Source organism: Pongo abelii, chromosome 15 (assembly GCF_028885655.2).
Source record: "Pongo abelii isolate AG06213 chromosome 15, NHGRI_mPonAbe1-v2.0_pri, whole genome shotgun sequence".
NCBI classification, from domain to species: domain Eukaryota; kingdom Metazoa; phylum Chordata; class Mammalia; order Primates; family Hominidae; genus Pongo; species Pongo abelii.
The window spans coordinates 40,341,568-40,365,015 of NC_072000.2; the positions used below are offsets into that span (position 1 = coordinate 40,341,568).

Sequence of the window (23,448 nt, forward strand, 5' to 3'; positions counted from 1 at the left end):
GCCCGCCACCATGCCTGGCTAATTTTTTTTTTTTTTTGTATTTTTAGTAGAGACGGGGCTTCATTGTGTTAGTCAGGATGGTCTCAATCTCCTGACCTCGTGATCCACCCACTTCAGCCTCCCAAAGTGCTGGGATTACAGGCGTGAGCCACTGCGCCCGGCGGCTTACTGTTTTAAGTTCCTATTTTACCTCTGCAAACATAGCCTTAGAATTAAGTAAATGTGAAAATGTAAACTAGGTGATCTATTTTATGAGGTTCTGCTACATTTTTCAGTGATTTACTTCCTATTATAAAGTTAATGCATACAAAATGTAAAAGCTCTCAACAGCTTAGAATGGTATTAATATAAAGAATAAATACTTTCCCTCCACCACTGCTCACTTTCTCCCACTTAATCACTCTGTCTCTGCCTCTGTCTCTGTCTCTCTCTTTCTCTCACACACAATTCCCCATTTCCACTCCCCAGAGAAAAACATTATGAACAGTTTCTTGTAAAACCAAGTACTTTGAAGATGAAAAACACTGTAAGACATTTATAGATTTTTTTTAAATTAAAGAAAAATCTAGAATTATCCCATGCCAGTCAGAGTTCGTGAAATCTCAGATTTCCTTGGAACAACAGAATGACCAATTGCTGGGTAAGGGAATTGAAACAATAATCCTGTAAACAAACTGTCCAAAGTGAATGGCCAGAGACAGCCTACAGCAAAGACGGAATAAGGCCTTCAAGGAACACCACCTCCTCATCAGGGTTTATAACAACTTGATGACGTTCTTCAACATGTTTTAATGATTATCATACCTTCCCCTTCACAAAGGATTGATTTATTATGGTTTAAATTTAAAGAATACTGGTTTCCTAGTTTTGAATCAGGCTTAGATTACAGAACACATAAAATCAATGACTTTGTTCTAGGCCAGGAAAAAAACAAAACAAAACAAAACACCCACCAGTGTTCATTTAAGTACACAAGGAATAGTTCGGGGGAAAAAATTCCTCCTGCAATTCTGCATACTAACGACCTCCACTACTCCTTCCCTCATCACATCATCGGGACCATCTCACTTCACACTTTTATGCCACCTTAACATTCACAAATTACTTTGCATATTATTTGTTTTAATCTTCAAAACAATCTTGTCAGATAGAAAAACATTGTTTTTCAATTTATAGATTCAAAAAACTGAAGCTCTGAGCAGTGAAGTGATGGGCTCAAGGTCATTCCACCAGTAAGGGACAAGACTTCACTTCTCATTGAGGTAGACTGATGACTTCTAAACATCTATCTCCAGCTCAGCTTTTTCCTCACAAGCCAAAGGATCCACATCCAACCAACGGACTTAACGTCGGCACTTTGCAGTCCCAAATGCAGTTAGAGTTTCCAGGAAGAGCCCATAATATTCCTCCATAAGCCCATTCCTCTTTCAGTTGTTTTCTTTCCCAGTGAATGGTGCCACAATTGCTTCAGTTGCTCAAGCCAAAAACCTAGGCATCCTTCCGAACCCCCTACTTTTCTCAACATGCACATACGGTCCATCACCACATCCTGCAGATTCTGCCTTTGGAATACTTCTCAAATCAGCCCACTTCTCCCTGTCTTCCCCATGGACGCTATAGTCCAAGACCCCACCACTTTGTATTGCAATCATTTCCAGGTATACATTCTGCCTTTCCCCTCCCATCCCCACCCCATCCAGAGTCATCACTGCAGCCAGAGTCATCAGGCTGTTCCTCTGCTTAAAATCATTTGTCAGCTTCCAAATGATGAAGATAAGAATCTTGGATGAAGATAAGAATCCTTAGTGTGGCCTACAAGGGCCAGTATGATCTGATCCCCTTGTGTCTCTCTAGCCACATTCTTGCCTTCACCTTTTTGCTTTCACCACTTGGGCTATTTTTCATTTTATCCAAGGTACCCAGCTCTCTCTCTTAGAGCCTTTGCACTAGATGTTCCATGTGTCTGGAATGTTTTTCCCCATTTGCTGTCCCTTGCTAATTTCTAACTCATTCTTCAGCTCAAATGTCACTTCCTCAGGGAAGCCTTCCCTGACCATCAGGTTTATACTGGGGGAATTTCTCCTTTACCGCTCCTAAATGTGAGTTTGTTTGTTTACTTGTTTTTGTCTGTTACCTCCATTGCCTTGAAAGTGCTGGGACAGCTTCTCATTATTGCATCTCCTGGTGCTTGGCACAGGGCTTGGCACATGTTAGACACTCAATAAATATGGGTTCAATGATGACTGAAAGCCAGGAGTCACACTCAGACCTGTTGACCCCACATTTTATGCACAGCATTCCTCCCAGCACCCAACCTAAGGAGCCCCAGTGCCTAGATCATTAAATCGGGGTCCTGATTAATAAATGAATCACTTATTTACTAGTACAATCTAGTATATATTTACTAGTATAATCTGGGCATGGGAAGTGCTATCTAATAGAGAATTCATTTGGCAAAGGAATCAGTGCTTTTAGCTTGGAGGCTAAAGCTTGGAAATGAAATTCTGAGCCACATGGCACATTTTAGCACTGTCAAAGGAAGTTTGTGATTTAAAATTGTTAATAGTCAAATATATAGAAAGCAATGCATTAACATTCTTCAGTGGTGCAACACTACTGTACAGAGAAGATTACAGTGGAATTTATTCAACTTTCACTTTTTAAAATAATGAAAGCCAGGCATGGTTGCTCATGCACATAATCCCAGCACTTAGGAAGGCTGAGGTGGGAGGATCACTGAAGCACAGGAGTTCAAGACTAGCCTGGGCAACAAAGGGAGATCCCAATTTCTACAGAAAAAACAAAAAATTAGCTGAGTGTGGTGGCGCATGTCTGTAGTCCCAGCTACTCAGGAGTCTGAGGTGGGAGGATCATTTGAGCCCAAGAGGTGGAGGCTCCAATGAAACACTGTTTCAAAAAAACTAACTAAATAAATGAAAATAAAATAAAATAATGACAAATCATATTTCAGTAAACTCCCTACTGTAGGATACTTTGGATGGGAGTGAGGAAATGAGGTATTCTAGTCACAGGTTCTCAGCTTGGTAAAACTTATAACAACATAAAAAATTAATTATAAAACTATGATGAGCAAAATGTATCTTTTATTTAAAGATTTAGAAGATAGTTTTCAGGGTCCTAATTAATAAATGAATCACTTATTTACTAGTATAATCTAGATGTGAGAAGTGCTATCTAATAGATAATTTGTTTGGAAGAGTGCTGGTTGACATTTCACTGAATATCATTAGAAAAAATTGGGCAGACACATGTCAACATTTTTTTTTTAAAACAAGATCTTGCCCTGTCACGCAGGCTGGAGTGTAGTGCCATGGTCATGGTTCACTGCAGTCTTGCCCTTCCAGGCTCAAGCAATCTTTCCACCTCAGCCTTGCAGGCATCTGGGACCACAGGCACTCACCGCAGCACCTGGCTAATTTTTAAAATTTTGTAGAGACAGGGTCTCACTATGTTGCCCAGGCTGGTCTTGAACTCTTAGCCTCAACCAATCCTCTTGCCTCAGCCTGCAGAGTAGTTGGGACTACAGATGTGCACAATCACACCTGGCTAACGTTATTTTTTTTTTTTTTTGTAGTGATGAGGTCTCACTATGTTCCCCAGGCCTGTCTCAACTCTTAGCCTCAAGCAATCCTCCTGACTCAGCCTCCCGAAGTGCTGGGATTACAGGCTTGAGCCACTGTGCCAGCTCAGGTTTTTTTTTTTAAACAATTCAGAACATTTAATAACTTAAGTGTATTGATTAATTGTAGAATAAAGTTTGTGCTTGTGGATTTTCTTTTTTAGCATATGACCATACATACATCTGATTAATCTTTTTTTTTGTTTTTTTGAGATGGAGGCTCGCTCTGTTGCCCAGGCTGGAGTGCAATGGCGCCATCTTGGCTCACTGCAGCCTCCACCTCCCAAGTTCATGCAATTCTCCTGCCTCAGCCTCCCGAGTAGCTGGGATTACAGGCATGTGCCATGATGCCTAGCTAATTTTTGTATTTTTGTAGAGTGGTTGTCTTACAGTCTGAAAAACAAAGTTGGTTTCATGGGTGTGTGACAGTGCTGTCGTGTGGGGCCTGCATTTAGAAGAGATGAGCCCCATGATTGATTTAATGCTCTACTGTCACTGTCTTGAAATTCTTAATAATTTCTGAACAAAGGGCTCTGCATTTTCATTCTGTTCTGGGCCTTACAAATTATTTAGCAGGTTCCTCTAAAAAAAATCTCAGTGTATTGAGAGCTCCTTCGTGTCATCCAGAACCAAAGTGTTTATTGCACTCATTTTCTATATCTTGACAAGAGAAGAGCTCTGAGGGTCCCTGGAGTCAGAATTGTCAGTCACTAGGGGGGTCTATATACACTGTGGCCAATCAAGGATTTCAGACCAAAAAAACATAAGCTTCTACTCAATAAATGAGATTTCCAAATACAGTGAAACCTGGTTAACAACTTTGGTTAGTGAAGTGAAGCAATGCCAACAGGTGGTTAATGTGGAACACAGGGTGTAGATTCAGCTGTTATTTGAGAAAAGTCCTGGCCTTTACTAGAATATAGGGGATGGCTGGGCAAAGACAGGTACAACTAACTTTACTGAAGAGTCTGGTTAACCATACTAGAAATAGTTTTATGATTTTTAAAAAAAGTCCTTCAATACTTTTCTACTAAGAAAAATGAAGAACTGAACCTCTAAAGGAAACTGCCTGCTCGTGAAAAATGTTACCCCAACTGGTACATCCAGGACTGCAGCTTTAATTGCAAGCAAGCAATCTGATGGTAGGGAAAAATTCTGTGATACTATGTCTTAAAAGCACATCCTGTGCTACTTTTATATTGTACACATTGAAAAAGGCTGTTCGCGTCTGTAAATTACCATTAAAAAAGTTGTTATTATTATGATTATTATTATTTAGAAATAAGGTCTTACTTGTCTGGGGGTTGTGGCTCACGCCTGTAATCCTGGCACTTTGGGAGGCCGAGGCGGGTGGGTCGCCTGAGGTCAGGAGTTTGAGACCAGCCTGGCCATCGTGGTGCCAAAATGCAAAAAAAATTAGCTGGGTGTGGTGGCGGGCACCCGTAATCTCAGCCACTCGGGAGGCTGGTGCAGGAGAATTGCTTGAACCCCGGAGGCGGAGGTTGCAGTGAACTGAGATTGCGCCATTGTACTCCAGCCTGGGTGACAAGAGTGAAACTCTGTCTCCAAGAAAAAAAAAAGAAAAGAAAAAAAAAAAGGAAACGGGGAAAAAAAAAGAAAGAAACAGGGTCTTACTCTGTTGCCAGGCTGGAGTGCAGTGGCGCAATCACAGCTCACTGCAGTGTTGAACTCCTGGGCTCAAGCGCTCCTCCCACCTCAGCCTCCCGAGTAGCTTCACTATAAGTGCACACCATCACGCATGGTTAATTTTTAAATTTTTTGTAGAGAGAGGTCCCATTGTGTTGCCCAGGCTGGTTTCAAAACTCCTGGCGTCAAGCAATCCTCCTGCCTTCGCCTCTCAAAGTGCTGGGGTTACAGGCATGACCCACTGCACCCAGCCTATAAACTATCATTTCAAAATAATAATATTGAAGACGATGATAATAATTATCATCATTGTTATTTTGCCTCAAAAGCAAATGATTCTAGAAGAATTGATTGACTAACTACCCTAATTAACCTAGATTAAAAATTAATATCCAGGTGAAATTTAAATTTTAGGCCAACAATTTTTCCTTGTGAGTTCAAAAGTTTTTTAAAATACAAAGCTTTCAACTTTCTTGAGAAAGTTATGCTCCTGAGATAAAAATTAAGTAATAATATAGTTTCTAGAAATTCCTTTTAGTAATAAAGGGAAAGCACTCAGGTGTAACAATGGCTTCTTCAAGAAGATAAATTTTGGTGTCAGACTTGGGTTCAGTCCTCAACTTTACTGTTTACTATGTGAGCCTGGGCAATTTCCTTGATCTTTCTAAGACTCCACTTCTGGATTTGAAACAGGGATAACAGCACTCAATGCAGATGTAAGGATCAAATCAGATAGTAGATGTAGGTGTCCAGCACAGTGACCAGGACAGGATAAACATTCTACAAATGGAGCTATCATCACTGATAGGATTTTTCCTCCAGGATTTTAATTTATTAAATAGTTACCTTATTGACAGGAATCATGTTTTTGACATTGTAGTAGAAGCCAAAATAAACCATGTTGAAAACTCCATGTCGTCCCAAAGTTGCAGTTAATCCTTTGTTGAGGCCTTGGAGTCCCCAGCCTTCCTTCTTAATGATTTGTCTTGCATAACCCACAGTGGATGGTTGCTGCAGAAGAGAGAAGCAAAGCCAGAATGATCATCTTTGGGACTGTGGAATACAGTAAATTACAGTATTAATTTCCCTTCAAGCCAGAATTATTAGGGACCTTTTTTCCCCGAGATATGAATAATCATGCCTAGATCTGTGTTTTTTAAAATCAGCAAACCCAAGAAGCAAACAAAATTGCATGCATAAAAACAGGCTTTATAGAAAAGAATGTTGGCAAAGAACAAACCATTTTGATAGGATTAGTGAAACTGATGTTATATAATAACTAGCATCACTTTCGACATGTAAGTAACTACATCCAATTCTGGATTATTCACACTAATGAAGGAGATTAACCATATAGATATTTTGGTAATCCATAACTGTACATTATCCAAAAGGAATTTATATTTGGCTCCTGAATCCAGTGTATTTACCTTTCTAATTACGTTTTTCTAAAGCTAATGTTACAGTCTTGATTCAATTGCCTCAATGGTTGAAGCTGGCACTATGTTATAAATTGGCCATAAATAAATAGCTGTTGATTGTACACGTCCTCAAGCAGATATGCAATCAGTGTGTGTATCACTGCTGTGATAAATTATACATAAATGGTGTTGGGAGTACTCGGTTACCACCTTGAAATTACTCCTTTCCAGTCCCCTGATTGATTACCCAAGGCTGAAATGTCCTGACTGCTAGAATCTAGTCTGGCTGAAGAGCTCACTGCTGTTTACCCTGAGATTTACAATTCATTACAATACAATTACAATTCACATGGGTTTAAAAAAAATGTATGAGTGGTTGTTTCTTTTTTGAAGGTACTGTACAAAATATATCTCTCTCATATTTTCACTGAATAGTTAACAGGGGAAACTGTTCAGTGTTGTTTTTTTTTCCACCCATGAGGCACACAATGACATGACATTTGTTTGGTATTTCACTAAAGCAGGTTGTTAGTGTGGTTGTGGCAGTCTGGCACACTTTCAGACTAAAAGTATTTTCTTATCATGTGCAATTAAGGCTACATCAGCAGAATAGAATAGAACAAATCTCATCAAGGCTTTTCTTCCAATCTGCATTTATAATAGCTATGTAATTAATGTGAAACATTTAAATGAGCTTGTTTATATAGTAAATCCTATAGTTTTTGCTGATAAATGTTTTGAAGACTCTAGCTACAATCCTACACTCAACTTCATCCATTAATTTAAGGGAACTAATTACAATCAATTACAATAAGCTTAAGAAAACCCTTCTTTGTAATATGAAAAAACCATGTTAGAATACATCTTAAAACAGTAAGACATATCATACAGGAAAACCAAACAATTTTCTGAAGGTTAAAGTTCACTTTCTGTTTGACAACATGAGATTTTTTTTGTGTTTCAGCACATTGACTTTCACCCCCAAATCATTATTTTTTGGTTTTCAAAAGAGATAGGACAAGTTGAGCATAAACTCATTTTTGTTGGAAAGACCCTGGAAGTGCTGAGTAAACTGCCCAAGAACTGCTATCTTGCTTCAAGGAAGGCAGTCTAGGGGTGGGGGAAGGAGAGGGCAGTTTTCCTGGGGTTGGGAAGAACAGGACAGAGGTGAGGCTGCCTGACTAACACAGGTTCTCCCTGCACCCAACCTAAACCTTTTCTCCATCCTCACTCCTCTGAGGTCTTGAAGGCATGAGGGAGGAGGAGCTCCGAGGCCATCTAAGTTTTAGAGCAGCAGAGAAACCAATGGCCCGAAAATAAAGTGCAAATAACAATGGCTTTCCCTAAAAAAATGAGTATAAAGATGTTTCTATTGTTTAAAAATCTTAGTTTGCTAAGTCATTAGAATCAGGATGACTAAACTAAGGATTAATTTGGATAGCATCTTTCTCATCGTCTTGAAAAGAGAAGATTTCTCCTAGATCTTGGTGAGAGCTGACAAATATTCAGGTGGCATTTGCTAATTGTCTGTTTTCTGATTTTCACTGGCTTGGATGCTGTGTGTGTATCAGAAAATGTAATGCATCATTTTAAACTCAAGTGCTTTGTTGAGTTCGAACTCTAGTTGTCAGTAACTAATTGGAGAGTAGCATAGTAATTGGAAATAGGAGCTCAGAGCTAGACAGTTACAAGTTTGAGTCTCAGCAATACCACTTGCTACTTTGGCAAGTATTTTATCCTCTCCGATTAATTCTCACTTTATTAATTTCTAAATAAGGACAATGATAGAATCTTCCTGAGGTCGGTGGCTTCTGCAGTGGCTCAAACCTGTAATCTCAGCATTTTGGGAGGCGGAGGCAGAAGGAGCGCTTGAGCCCAGGAGTTCAAGACCAGCCTAAGCAACATAGTAAGACCCCAGTCTCCACAAAAAATTAAAAAATTAGCCAGGCGCTGTGGCAAGCCTGCGATCCCAGTTACTCAGGAGGCTGACTCAGGAGGCTGACGCAGGAGGATCACTTGAGGCCTGGAAGGTGAGGCTGCAGTGAACTGTTATCCTGTCACTGCATAGTGACAGGCTCCAGCCTGGATGACAGAGTGAAAGCAAGACCCTATCTCGAAAAAAAAAAAGAAAAAAAAATCTTCCTCACAGGATTGTTGAGATTGTTGAAAGAAGTCAATGAACTTAGTCCACTGTAAGCAACTTAGTCCATTCTAAACATTCACTATACATTTAGGTATTAACGATAATGGCAATTATGCTGACAATCATAAAAACAGTTATAACAATAAAATGACAGGTGATTTCTTTGTTAGTTGAAGGCAGTGGCAACCAAAAGGTGGAATCTGATTTGAGGGAGAGAAAGCTTCTTTTTTTCTTCATTCCTTCTGGCTGTCCTTTCCTTTTCCCAGAGTCCCAGACCTTTGTGATAAAGTCCACCAGAAATACATGCAGAATGCAAGATAACAGGTCTGCTTCCTCTGAGACCCAACCAAATTCAATACTTGGGGTAGAGATCTTGTTCCAGGTATAGTGCCTCACCCAGGAGCTTTCCTCTCTGGAGCAGTAAATCCTATAAATTGGCCTCTTCCTTATCCCTCAAAGTGAGTACCCTGGCTAAGATCTCTGCATATGGCAAGTCTGTGGGCTGTAGAAGTAAGGCCATATGGGAAGAAAGGCTGGCAATGGAAAAGCACATGAATTGGGCTTCCCCCTCTATATGGCTTTCCAGCCTAGAGAACACATTTGTATGCGTGATCAGGTAGCTGGAACACAGGAAGTGCTCAACACCTTTAGCCATTATCATACATGCTCAGTACTTTATAGTGTCATTTAATCCTCTCAGTAATTGTGTGAGATACATCTCACACATATCATGACCCCTATTTTGCACACAAGGAAACTAAGACTTAGAAGTTAAGTTACTCACCCAAGATTACAGAGTAAGTGGTAACAACAGAGTTCCAACCGAGGTTCCTTGGACTCCAAATCTGTACTTTTACACTCTTGGTGGTTCTGCCATCCTAACATATCTGATTGCTTCTCTCAGCAACCTTGTAAGGTGGGCAGCTGGTATATCTCATTTTTCAGGTGAGGAAACCAAAGATTGTTAAGCTACATGCCTAAGATAAAATGCTGCTGATAAATGGGTTAAGCAGAATTCTGCATCTAATCCAATGCTTTTCTTTACACACTCATTCTTATTGTACATAGGTAATAAGAGTTTCAGAGTCTGACAATCCAACTGATATAAGTAACAGATGCATAATAGTACAAATATATTTTTCTGGCAAATGGAGGCCTTGGGATAAAGAAAACCAGAACTCAATTGCCTATAAAAATAAGAAGTAATAGTATGATAGTGTGCTTTCTTTCTTCATTCAGGGACATTGTTTCACACATATGTAAGCAAATATTTAATTAGAAAGGCAAAACATGACTTCCACTAGGATGCTTAAATAGGAAAATATAGAATCATTTTGACTAGATCTCTGTAAACACATGGAATTTTACTAAACTTATTTGATTATGGGGCTTCCATTTAAAAACAAAATGGTAACTGATTAGCATCATCAGCCAAATGATTCCAATACTGTCTAACCCAGCAGGTCACCCACTAGCTCAGTTTCCTTTTATTATTTAGATTCACTCCAATTTTCATATTTAGTTACCAATTGTGGGCCAAATTGCACTCTAACTTTCCTGGTTGTACCTTCATTGATTGCACCCAATCTGAAAAGCATGGAAGAATAAGAGGACTGGGATGAGACTTAACAAATATTTTTTGCTTTAATTTTTACATGAAGAGATATGCTGATAATTTTTATATTTACCTATGAGAGTATTCTACAATGGTTATGGGAAATGGAATCAAATTTCTGTTTAAAAAGTTATTAAGAGGTTTAATTAAAAAGGCAGTCCTTGGCTGGGCACAGTGGCTCATGCCTGTAATCCCAGCACTTTGGGAGGCCAAAGAGTGTGGATCACGAGGTCAGGAGTTCAAGACCAGCTGGCCAATATGGTGAAACCCTGTCTCTACTAGTAATACAAAAAGTAGCTGGGCATGGTGGCGCAGGCCTGTAGTCCCAGCTACTTGGGAGCCTGAGGCAGAAGAATCCCTTGAACCCGGGAGGTGGAAGTTGCAGTGAGCAGAGATCGTGCCACTGCACTCCAGCCTGGGAGACAGAGTGAGACTCCATCTCAAAAATAATAAATAAATAAATAAATAAATAAATAAATAAGCAGATCCTAAGTGAAATAAGCCAAACACTGAAAGAAAAATATCATATGATCACTTATATGTAGAATCCAAAACAAAAAAGGTCAAATATACACGTAGATAGAATAAAACAGTGGTTACCAGGGGTGATGTGAGGAGCGGCGAGAGGTGGGGAGATGCAGGTGGAAGGGTGCAAAGCGTCAGCAGGATGAACAAGCCTAGAGATCTAATGTCCAACATGAGGACTGGAGTTAATAAAATTGTGTTGTACTGTTTTAGGGATTTTTGTTAAATAAGTAAATTTTAGCTGCTCTTGCCACACACAAAAATAGTCACTATGTGAGATGATACATATGTTAATCTGCTTCTCTATAGTAACCATTTTACTATCTATCTGTATCCTGTAACATCATGTTGTAAACCTCAAATATATCTAATAAAATATATTTTAAAATACAAAAAATGTTAAAAAGGGAGAGAGAAGATCCTTGGTGTAAATGAAGCTCCCAGGCACCACTCTGGGGCACTGAATCCTTACTTTCTGAGAGCCCAGTACTACCAACAAATCACTGAGATGACCTGTGGCAGCCCGAACTATTTTTTCTGGAGTTCTTCCATCTGACTACTGACCATACCTGGCGCTGATCAGCTCATGAGATCACAGGCAGGATTTTAGGCAGCAGGCATTGTTCCCTAGGTAAATACCAGTCAGAGTACGGCCAGTGGGTACAGGTTTGGGTGTGTCAGTGGATTTCCTCCATCTCTAAGGCCAAAGAAGAGTTCTAGGCACAGCATGTCAAAAGAAAGCACGCTCCACATGCATTCCTATGGAAAGGTGAACGGGGTGCATTTGAAAGCCAATGGAATACGGGTGTTGTACCGGATTTCATCACATGGCTGGAAAGCAAACCGGATGAGACTACACAATGGACTGAGTGTCCATATCTGGGCCTTCAGAAAAACACTGCTTTGTTTAAAAAGAGGGGACCCTGTTGCTCCACCAAGGTAGGAAAATATGCTCGTTCTTCAGGAAATGAAGATCATCCATACTTTTCATTACTCAAATGAGGTCTTGAAGCATTTTCATACATTTGAAAAATTTAAAAATCAAAGAAAAAAACTTCCTTTTATTTGAGAACAAAATGTAAGTGAAAGGAGAAGAATCGGGCTTAAAAAGTCCACATTTATAGTTCTTTTAGCTTAGCTATTTCACAAATTCATCATTACAGTTTGTTTTAATAGGGCATGATTATGAACAAAAAAGATACCCAGATATAATTAGAGTCTATCCAGAGTGTATGTTGGATGAACAGGTCTATTTGCAAACAACCGGAGAGTGCAGAAGAATTTGCTGTCAAAAACCCCTCCCAGATACCGAACCAGAAAGCTATGTCAATATCAAATTGCTATTCAATAGCCAGCCCTGGAGGAGCACAGCGCCCTGCAGGTGATGAGACGCTGATGCTGTGCCTTGCCCCTGCACCAATGGCAGAGCTGGGAGGAAGGAAGGTGACAGTGCTGTGGCCACATGGGTTACGACTCAGGAAAGACTGGCAACAAAGAGGAGGCGCTGCTTCTTCATGGTCTCATAAACACTTTCTTTTGCTTTTCCCTTGAGCTTCTTAATTATCCAGATTTCTTTATCCCAATGAAAACAGTGCGGTTGACTAGAAAGAGACATCTATGTTAATGTTCAGTTTCTTAGAGCTAACTTTTTTGGGCTTTATTTTCTCTACCTTATAAAATGTGGATAAAGCCACCAACCTTATAAAGAAGAGGATTTGAAATATCAACTGAGTGTGAGCATCAGGAAAAATGGAAGGGTTCACAGTGGCAACCAGTGGGATAGGGTTAGAGGGAGATGTTGGCAAAAATCAACTAATTTTTCTTTATATAGCTCTGTCTTACTTGATTTGTTAAAAAAAGTATTATGTTAATAATTTACAAAATTATATAAATATTTTAAAAAATCAAATAAAGGGAAAAACTCATGTAAGGCAACTTGCAGAGTGTCTGATATACAGTAGAGAGTATTCTGTAAATGGTAGCTATTATCATTACTTCAAAGTCTTGATTCTGAAAACAAAAATCTAGGGTTCCTGGCACAGTTGAATGGAAGACAAGTCTATTTTCTGTAAATGATAATAGAGAGACAACTTGGCTGCTGCTTTAGATGTTATTGAAAGATAACTATAGGAATGGATTCATATGCATAATTTTCTTTTCTGCCCACAGGAATCGTAGACTGGAAAGAAATAATTTCTGTCCTGAATTGTTGCCAGACAGTGTTTTACACAGTAATGCAGGAAAAATTTGAACTTAACCCAATACATCATCATGAATGTTGACATGCCCTTGAAGCTGGCTTCTCCCACTATCTGTAAACAGAGCCACACGCTCACTCGCTGTATAACTCAACTTCTCTCTCTCTCAAAAGAGATGATCACAAAATACAGCACTTCAATTTACTTTATCAACATAAAGTTGACTCTATGTAATATAATAAGTTTAAACATTTGTTGATTTTCTATGGAGAACATACTAAGCTTTGTGATATCATGCATGATCTAATTGTTCTCCATTAGATTATTAAGCTCCCAGGATAAAGTGTGTAGAACTATATTTATTGGTGTTACCCCAAACTAGAACCAAACCCTGAGCTAATTTTTTTTAAAAATCCCTATCTTTAAAGATTTTCCCATCAGTTACACATTTGCTATCTGTTCATTGATCCTTAAAATTATAATCAGAGCAAGATAGAACACTAATTATTTCTTTTTTGGGCTGAACATCTTTAAAGAAGAAATGGAGGTAAAACTGGCTTTTACAATTTCCTATAGATTTAGGTTCATATTTGGGGTGAGAATGATTATGTTCATATGTAACGTAGATAAAAAATGACAGAGTAGAAGGAAAACCTGTGCCCCGGCCACACATCAGAGGCAAATCCTATAGACCTCAAGGGAAGGAAAACATAACCCTTTAGCCAAATAATAACTTTGAAGTAGATTTCAAAGTGGAGAGGAAAACTGGGAAACAATTCATACAAGATTTTGCTTCTGGGGAGAAATTCACATTTTCCAGGCTAGCAGAGAGCATGCCAGCCAAACACCACTTGCCTTAGCACAACTGATAGGGGACTTCTAGTTCTTATAAATATACAGTTAAAAACCAATGCACCCAGTTTGGGGAGGTCCTGTAAGGACAGCAAGCTACAAAGTCACATTGGCAAGACTTGGTGTGCAAACCATCTCCAATAGGGAAATCCTTGGGCAAGCTTAGTCCCAAGCCAAAGAGACAACAGATCAGAACAACTCTTTGCCTGGGTTTAGTTTGAAGGATGGGGGGAAATTTGGGTCTATCCCAATTTTATCCACACATGTTTTTACACCCAGTGAACCAAACCAGAGCATGACAAAGCTATGATTACTTTGCTCCCCACAGAAGGTCAAGCATATTTAAATTACAGACTGGTTTTCTTTATTCACTGTGAAGTTTAAGATACTGGCCAAGACTCTGGTATTAGAGTTGGAGGAAGTGTGGCAAGGATTATAGTCTTTGACTAATATGGTGGTAATTTAAGAAGTGTAGGCAAGACAAGCGCACCTATTAAAATATTTTATACATAAGTTGGAAGTATATGAGGGCAGTATCAGGAACTAAATTCACCACATTTTAAATTCACATTTTTTAAAAACAGTTTATGGCTAAACTGGGCAGAAGGCATATTTTGTGGGTAACATACTTCTGACTGGGTAGAGGATCAGAGAGGAGAGCCCGGGGCAGCTGGAGCGTGCACAGTACCTGTCGTTCTTGATGGGAACTCCACTTGCAGCTCCAGGACTCCAGTTCCTACTATTCGGCTGCCATGAACCTAACAGAAGGAACTTCAGCTCTGTGCCAGTGCTGCACTTGGATCCCGGCTACAGGGACCCTTGCTCTGGTCCCTGTGCTTCAGAGGGCACCATTCTGGCCCTCTGCCAGCCAGGCCCACCCCACATGGCCAAAGGGACATCCACCTACAGCCCACACCTTCTTCTAGACCATGCTCTCTGCACCTGGAACTGTAGCAGTTCCTTTGTTCCATCACTATCTCTCCCCTTACCCAGAAGACTTTCAGTATTATATTAAGTATCATATTGGCTACTGTTGTCCTCGGCTGTCCTCTGCTGCAGTGCCCCTCTCAGCTGCAGCAACTTCTTGCTGGAAGTTGTCTGGAAATTTCATGTCTAAAAGACCCCACGGACTCGCCACCTTAGGCTGAAGAAATAGGAAAACCCAAAATATGCTGTGTTGGACACCATGGTGGTTTATGTCCAAGACATTAGGGTAGACAGGTTGAACAGCAGACATGCTGCCTGAGAAATTCTCCCAATTGGCAGGACAAGAGCTACCTATCTGTAAAATAAGCATCTATGGGGTACCTGCTCTGCTTTTCTTAAAGGTGTTGTCAAGCCAGATGGCCATTCTGCATGTAGCCCATCCATTTGGTGTTCCACCACAAATAGGAGCTGACTGAAAAGGCTGAAAATGAGCTTAGTTCATAAGCTTCCATGTGAAGTGATTAAGAAAGCTTAATCGAGAATTCATGTTAACTTTATACAGCTATTCCAGAGGAAGAAATCTCTTGATTGTGGTAGAATTCTTCCCAAAGTGGCCTCAAATGTTTTGTTTCATCTCTAACTTCTGCTGCTAAGTGCTAGTTATTTACAGTAAACAGATATCCAGCTACTGCTATTTATGATAATGGGACCTAATCTGAGTTTAGAGACCTTATCAACAGGCACTGTAAGCAGGCTGCCAGTCCATAAGCCTTGATAAGGAATTCAGGCTGAATGGATGGCAGTGGCATCTGATAACGACCTAAGGCACACTGAGGGAGAAGACTCTTGCTCAGTGAGCTGTGTTGGTGCCCACAACTGGAGTCCGCTGTGACTGCTCAATATTAATTGGGGTAGTATCTCAAAATAAATCTGTCTCTACTTAAACTTACGGATTTGTAAGATCACCTTGCATCTAGAAATAGTTATCATTGGTTGAATGCCTAACATTTGCCAGGCTCTGTGTTAAGACTTTTGCATATGTTAACACATTAAAATTCTCATAACAATCATGTTGTAATAACAATGACTAACATTTACTGAACCATCACTGCATGCCAGGCCATACTGACAGCTTTATATAGTCTCATTTAACCCTCATTTGACTGTTTGACATGGCTATTACTATTATTTTTTCCTAACAAATGAGGAAACTGGGCTAGGGTCAGGGTAGGAAATGTGAGGCTGTCACATAGTCAATAACTAAGATCTCCCTCCAGGTCTTGTGCTTCCAACCACTACACAGATGCCTTGCTGTAAGGAGATGGACTGATCATCACTACCATTTTACCAATGAGGGAACTGCAGGTACACTATTCAAGGCCACACTGTTGGATAATGGTAAAAAGTGTAATGAGAACTTCGGTGTGTCTCTCCCCACAAGATTGTTCTTCCTGTTCTACACAGCTCTGATTGTATATGCTCTTCAGTAATTGGTAAACAAAGTTTAAACTCTGTTAGAAATTACAGAGTAGGAAAAAATATGGGTTCTGCTCCTATAAATGAAATCATGGCATCTGAATTACGCAGGGTTGAGCTCCAAGATGGGCCAGCAAGTCATTCCCACCTGATCAGTTGAGAAGGTCTTCCCTGAAGGCAGGGCTTGATCTTGGCAGAGCCATTAGAAGCATTTCCTTTGGATAACATACTTTTCTTTAAACTGTTCTATATTTTCTAAATTTTCTACGCTGAGCATGCATTACTTTTGAAAGTAAATGTTCACAGACAAAACATGAATGCATTCTCATGTTAAAACATTCAACATCACAAAGCCCTTCTCTTAAACTCTCACCTTCTCCTCCTCTATTCCAATCTCCTCTCTAGAGGTATGAATTTTAGTATGAATTCCTACAGACCTGAACTACCCTATATGAAAGTTACTACCCACATGTTGGAAGTTACTACCCACGTGGCCACTGAGCACCTGAAATGTCCTAGTTGAGATGTGCTGTTAGCATAAAATATACATCAGATTTTTAAATTTAGTATAAAAGAAGAATGCAAATATCTCATATAATTTTTATATCAATTACACATTGAAATGAGAAATTACAGAGACAGTAAAAAGATCAGTGGTTGCCAGGGATTAAGTGGGGTGGGGAGGGATGAATAGGCAGAACACAGAGGATTTTCAGGGCAGTGAAATTACTCTGTATGATACTATAATGGTGAATATATGTCATTATACATTTGTTCAAACTCATGGAAAGTACAGCACCAAGAGTGAGCCCTAATGTAAACTATGGACTTGGGTGATAATGACATGTTAATGTAGGTTCATCAATCGAAACAAATGGACTGCTCTGACGGGAGATGTTGATCATGGGGAAGATGATGCATGTGTGGGGGCATGGGGTTCATAGGAAGTCTCTACCTCTTGCTCAGTTTTGCTGTGCACCTAAAATTGCTCTAAAAATAGTCAAGAAAAATGAATATACTGGGTTAAATAAAATATATTATTAAATTAATTTCACCTGTTTCTTTTTATTTTTTAAATGTAGCTACTAAAAATGTGGCTCACATATTTCTATTAGATAGCACTGTTCTAGAGTCTAGATCATTTTTAGTGCACTTACACACGCATATTTAAGAAATACATATATATTTTGGTGCTTTATAACATAAATATGCATTACTTTTATGCTTGGATTAATTTTTTTAAGTCAAATCTTTAAAGGCAGTGGACATTAAATTAATTCTTTTCTTCTTCCACTTCTCTTCCTCCTCTTCTTCCTCTTCCTGTACATCTCCCTTTTATACTTAACAACCCACAAAGCCTTAGAGTGAAGAAAGCAAGAAGTATTCCTGGCCATACACATGCCAAGGTGAGCATACCTAATATTTGAGTTAAGTCAACACAGGCACAGGTTAACTAAAGGGTGTCTATCCCCTTGTTGGATAAAAGAAGGAGCTAGTCAATGAAGAAGGCTTCGGCATTATTGAGTCCTAGATAAAAGACCTATAAGATACTAGCAAAAATGACCAGCAATTATTTTCTAAATAACTAGATCCGAATGTTCTATTCTTATCATGTCATCTCTTTTTCTCAGACATTTTCTACAATAGGCACAATCCCATTACTGTCGGTTGAGTAAAAGCACCTATTGCTTCAATTTGATGAACACTGCCCATAATGTGCCACATCAAAACACCACCTCATTTCGGCTACTGAATTCTGCTAGTTGCTGTAAATAAATGCTGATGCATGTTACCTATGTAATCACTACTTTGCTAAATTCTAAATAAAGTCACTTTTAAAATATTTTATAATGCATCTAATTGATTTTATTCTAAGTAAATACATGATAATGTCCAGTTCAGTGGATAATGCAAAAGAAATGACCCCAAACAAGCTCCCACTATCCCCTGGCCCCTGCTTTAAAAAATGGCTAAATATACATAATTTACACCGACTGCATTTGTGTAAGTGATGAACTGGAAGCATGTACACATGCAGCACATTCTTTTGTTGGGCAGGAAGGGTGTTTATTGCATTCTAGCAAGTCATCAGCACATGCAAAACATTAGCAGCTCTTACTTGGCCTCAGTGCAGAGCCTCCTTGAGGGCAATGGAGAGAAAAAGAACATTAGTATGAGCCGAGGTGCCCTGATAACTCATGATTTTCATTCCTGCAAGTGCCCCTTGATGCTCTGTCCTATTTGAGTCCTTGTGGTTACATGCTGCCTAGACAAAGAATTGCAACTCAAGTCCTGTTTATTCCTTTGCCTACTCACTGCTGCTTCAAGACAAGCTTCCCAAGGGGTAAGATAGAACACCGGGAAGGGATCTCTGCAATTTTCTTCTAACTGGTAATTCTCCCAGTCCAACAAACCAAGTTTTCCTTAAGCAGATTCCATGGGAACTGTTTTAAATGCTCCATATTAATAAGCCATTTAAAAAATGTTTCTTTTCCCCTCCCCCTATTCCTCACCATCTTTTTCCTTTATTCAAGAAAGAATAAAGAGAAACGAAAACTAGAATACTGAGATTTTCAACTTTTTATAAGATGCTATATCTCACTGTATTTAAGACAATCTTTTGAAATGTAAAAAAAGTTCCCCCTGAATTAGGATTGACTTCATCTGAGTAGATACCATCTGCTGTAACAGCCCAACCCTGTCCCCTCAGGTCTTGGCAGCTAAAGGTGAGTAGGGCCCCCCTCCTTCCCCATACCCCTGCCTGAGAAACTGCCAGGAAGCTCTCAGGCAGCATCAGCAGGCAGGAAGTAGGGTGGGAGTGAGGGGGTCTCCACCCATTAGCAGCTGCTTACGCAGTAGGCAGGGAAACTTTCCTACAGAAAGATCAGGTCAGCAGATACTCCAAACCAATTTCTACCACATGCTACCTAGTTGTGGAATTAAATTAAAATGCTAAGAAGGGACCTGGAATGCCCAATCCCCTTGTTTTCTTCCTACCTTGTGCCTGGCACCCAAAAGAATAAAACAAGAAACAGCTGGATTTGGCAGTTGAAAGGGAATTCTTAGGTAACTGGAAGGAAGTGAAGGCAGCACACACCAAGGAACGCTGTCTGCACGAAACGTCATGTACCAATGATGAAATGTCAAGACCTGTCATTGTCCAAGTGGTCATTCAGATTCAACCAAAAGACAAATTTGACAGATTATCAGAATCTTACAGGGTGGGTGGTGGGTGTAGTGGGGAAAGGAGTGAGGTCATTTTTTAAAAAAATGACTCAGTTTTTTTTTAAAAGCAAAATAATGTTATCACCTCAGTGGTTTAGCTATAGTCCATTCTAGAGCAATTGAAAAGAAGTTTTGCCAGCAGCTGGGAGAATATTTCCAAATAAGTCACTTCAGATTATATTAGAGCTCTAAAATAAAAAACGAATAAACAATAAACAAGTGTTTGTCCATTAGATCTCAGTGCATTTTTGTTAACACTTTACTTGCAGGAGATATTTGGTTTTTTCTTATGCTATTTCCTTAACAGTGATTTACTATGGCTTTAATAAGTGGATAAAAGTTGTGTCCGTTGTTTCGCATGCACATTAAAAATAAGTTTTTATGGCCGGGCGTGGTGGCTCACATCTGCAATCCCAGCACTCTGGGAGGCCAAGACGGGTGGATCACCTGAGGTCATGAGTTCGAGACCAGCCTGACCAACATGGAGAAACCCTGTCTCTACAAAAAATATACAAAATTAGCTGGGCATGGTGGTGCATGCCTGTAATCCCAGCTACTAGGGAGGCTGAGACAGGAGAATAGCTTGAACCCGGGAGACAGAGGTTGCAGTGAGCCAAGATTGCGTCATTGCACTCCAGCCTGGGCAACAAGAGCAAAACTCTGTCTCAAAATAAATAAATAAATAAATAAATTTTTACATGCCCCTAACAATAGAAAAACATTAAATGGTTACCTTTGCAAATGTGTTCCGATTTGCTTGCAAGCCAACTTTTACTACCTCAAAAGGGTTAACTACAATGGCTTCTGTTAGTCCAGATCCCAATCCAGCAATGGTGAATGTCTAGAAAAATTAAATCAATCAATACTTTAAAACAAGTTATCATGTGTATGGGGTTAAACATCCTATTCATTACACTATGCAGCTGAACGTTATAAAGAGAATGGAGAAACCTACATAAACGCACCATATTCCATTACTAAACAGCTTTAGTTCTTGATTAGATGCTGATAATTCATGAAGAAGAAATTACAGAAGCCACAAACCACATCCTAACAATTTCAAAATAAAATGTCAAAGCCCCATCAACAACAACTCTTTCCTTTAACAAAAAGCAAGGTTGTTTTACTGACTTAAAGGTGGATACTAAAACATCTGCACATATAACAATTAAGAGAATTTGAATTGTAAAAGGAGAGCTTCATTTTTAAACATCTACTTAAATTCCTTTATTGAGCATATAAGAAATTCAAGGAGCAGAACCACAAATAAAATGTTTCTAAAAAGCTAAATTTCAGGTAACAACATAGCTGGAAACATTTAACTCTACGTTTATGTTTTTAGAGTCACTATTCTGGACTATTAACAACAAAAATTATTTTTTATTCATCTTTTCCCTATTTTAAAAAACACTGGCAATTGACGCAGTCTTCTAAACCTAAAAGCTGAGATCAGAAATGGCTAGATGTACACCCACAGTCCCAGCTGCTTGGGAGCTGAAGTGGGAGGATCACTTGAGCCTAAGAGTTCAAGGCTGCAGTGAGCTATGATTGAACAACTGTACTGCAGCCTGAACAACAGAGTGAGACCCTGTCTTAAATAAAAAAAATAAAAAAAAAAGAAGAAGAAAAAGAAGAAAAGAAAGACAAAGACAAAGAAATGACTAGGTTATTCTGAAAGGCTCAAATAAAATCTAGAAAACTTATTAAAAGGTGACTGTATGTCAAGTTCTTATTCACTATCTGTTAAGAATTTCTGCAATAGGAAAGGTCAATTTTCTAGAATTTTCCTCTAGGTAGAATGCTTATGTGTTTTCCAGAACATCTGCATCAAAAATAAGCACAACAATTAAAACATGCACACACAAGACAGAAGAACAAAATGAAATAAAGCCCCAATCTCCAAAACAGATGCTGGAAAAAAGGTAATTATTTAGTTCTGAACCTCCAATTCCAGGACAAGAGGCAGTACTATAGACAACCAAGAGAAGAATAAAACCAGTGAAGAGTAAATAACAGGTAACTCTTGTTAATGGGCTCTAATATCTTCTAAATAAGACAGGATGGAGGGAGAAAGGAATATCTTCTAAAATAGAGGAAGGAGGGAGAAAGGAATGTTGTGTAACCTTAGAAAGGGAGGCACAAAGGCAGGATCCAGAGACAGGAGGTCTGGGTTTAGGTCCAATTCTAGCACTTATTGGCTGTGTGACTAGAGCTGTAACACACAGTAGCCTGTGCATAGACAAAGGTGCCCAACCAAGGATGCCTGGAAGCTGGAATCCAGCTTGCCTCTCACTTGCTAAGAGAAGCCCTGGAGAGGCATCGGTCAGGAGAAGGGGCATCTTTTCATTATTCACACAAAGGTGCCATGGGTGCTAGTTGTGGCTCTGTTGTATAAATTGCTGAATCTCTGATGAGCCACAGTTTTCTCATCTGTAAAATGGAGATAATAATATCGAATTTCTCTGCTTTTAAAGTTATTTTAAGGCTCAAAATAATGTGTGAAACCATTTCATAGAGTGCTATGCAAACACCATTGTTCTTGTTGCGCATAAAAAAGGAAGAATGGGCCGGGTGCGATGGCTCACGCCTGTAATCCCAGCACTTTGGGAGGCCAAGTTGGGTGGATGACCTGAGGTCAGAAGTTCAAGACCAGCCTGGCCAACATGGTGAAACCCCATCTCTACTAAAAATACAAAAATTAGCCGGGCTTGGTGGTGCATTCCTGTAATCTCAGCTTCTAGGGAGGCTGAGGCACGAGAATCACTGGAACCCAGGAGGCGGAGGTTGCAGTGAGCCGAGATTGTGCCACGGCATTCCAGCCTGGGCGACAGATCGAGACTGTCTCAAAAAAAAAAAAAAAAAAAAGAAAGAAAAAGAAAGGAAGAAATTGCATACAGATTCTAGGAGAGAGAGACTCACTGATGATGTTTCCATTTCATCTCCCTTCATTATAATTTTAAACATATTTGTATAGGGTAACTGATCAAATATTTTATTCATTTATCTCAGACTTCCATCATGGAAGCCAAAAGTGGAAAAAAAAATACCAGTCCCAAACTCTTTTGACTGGGAAAGCTAAAATCCAGATGTCCATGTTTTTATTACTTACTCTATGCAATCTTCCAAGTAATTCACTTTTTTGTTCTTCTGTAAAACTCAGCTACATTTGCTGTCAGAACTAGTGTTCAGCAGTCCCTTGTCAAAAGAATTGATCAGATATCGGCAGATCATGTTACGTAGGTTGTTCCAGAAACCTACATTTACTGTTGGGTTTCCAGTCTCCTAGGCTTTTCATGTGAGAGCACCAGGGGACATTTAACAGCTGTTTAAATGTCTAGCCATATAAAAAAAAGTAACTGAAATAAATGAGTTCAAGAAAAGAGTAGAACCGTACACAGTTGGCATGCATTTGGTTATAGTAGCTGCAGTGACCAAATGCTTTTCTGTTTCAATTCTCAAGAGTCCGAAGACCTACAGTCTCTCACATGGTACCAATGTTTGACACAAGAACAGCCAGCTGGCCCTCTGGAGACCATATTTTATTGTTTCTCACTAGGAAATTTTTAATCCTCTTTTTTGCCAAGCTGTTTCCAAATTTAAGAATGACATTAAGGGAAGATGCCAAAGAATTAAAAGGAAAAAATCCTAGCTAGTTACGAGATTCATAGTATCACTGCTCCTCTCTAGGGGGCCATGTCTCCCAGCTATCTTGTATAGGCAAGGGCTGGACAAGACATTGCTTTGTTATAACAAAAAGTGATGCTATTAGGTTTCCTAAC

The 23,448-nt window shown here is 39.4% G+C and overlaps 1 protein-coding gene across 2 annotated transcripts in view; it reads right to left on the bottom strand.

Moving 5' to 3' along the window:
- SLC25A21 (solute carrier family 25 member 21) overlaps window positions 1-23,448 on the bottom strand; it is a 506,267-nt gene that overhangs the window by 25,279 nt on the left and 457,540 nt on the right. For both annotated transcript variants that reach the window (NM_001131197.1, XM_054529608.2), the window contains 2 exon segments: window positions 6,134-6,298; window positions 20,403-20,510. In NM_001131197.1, coding sequence (NP_001124669.1) covers window positions 6,134-6,298; window positions 20,403-20,510 — 273 coding nt within the window.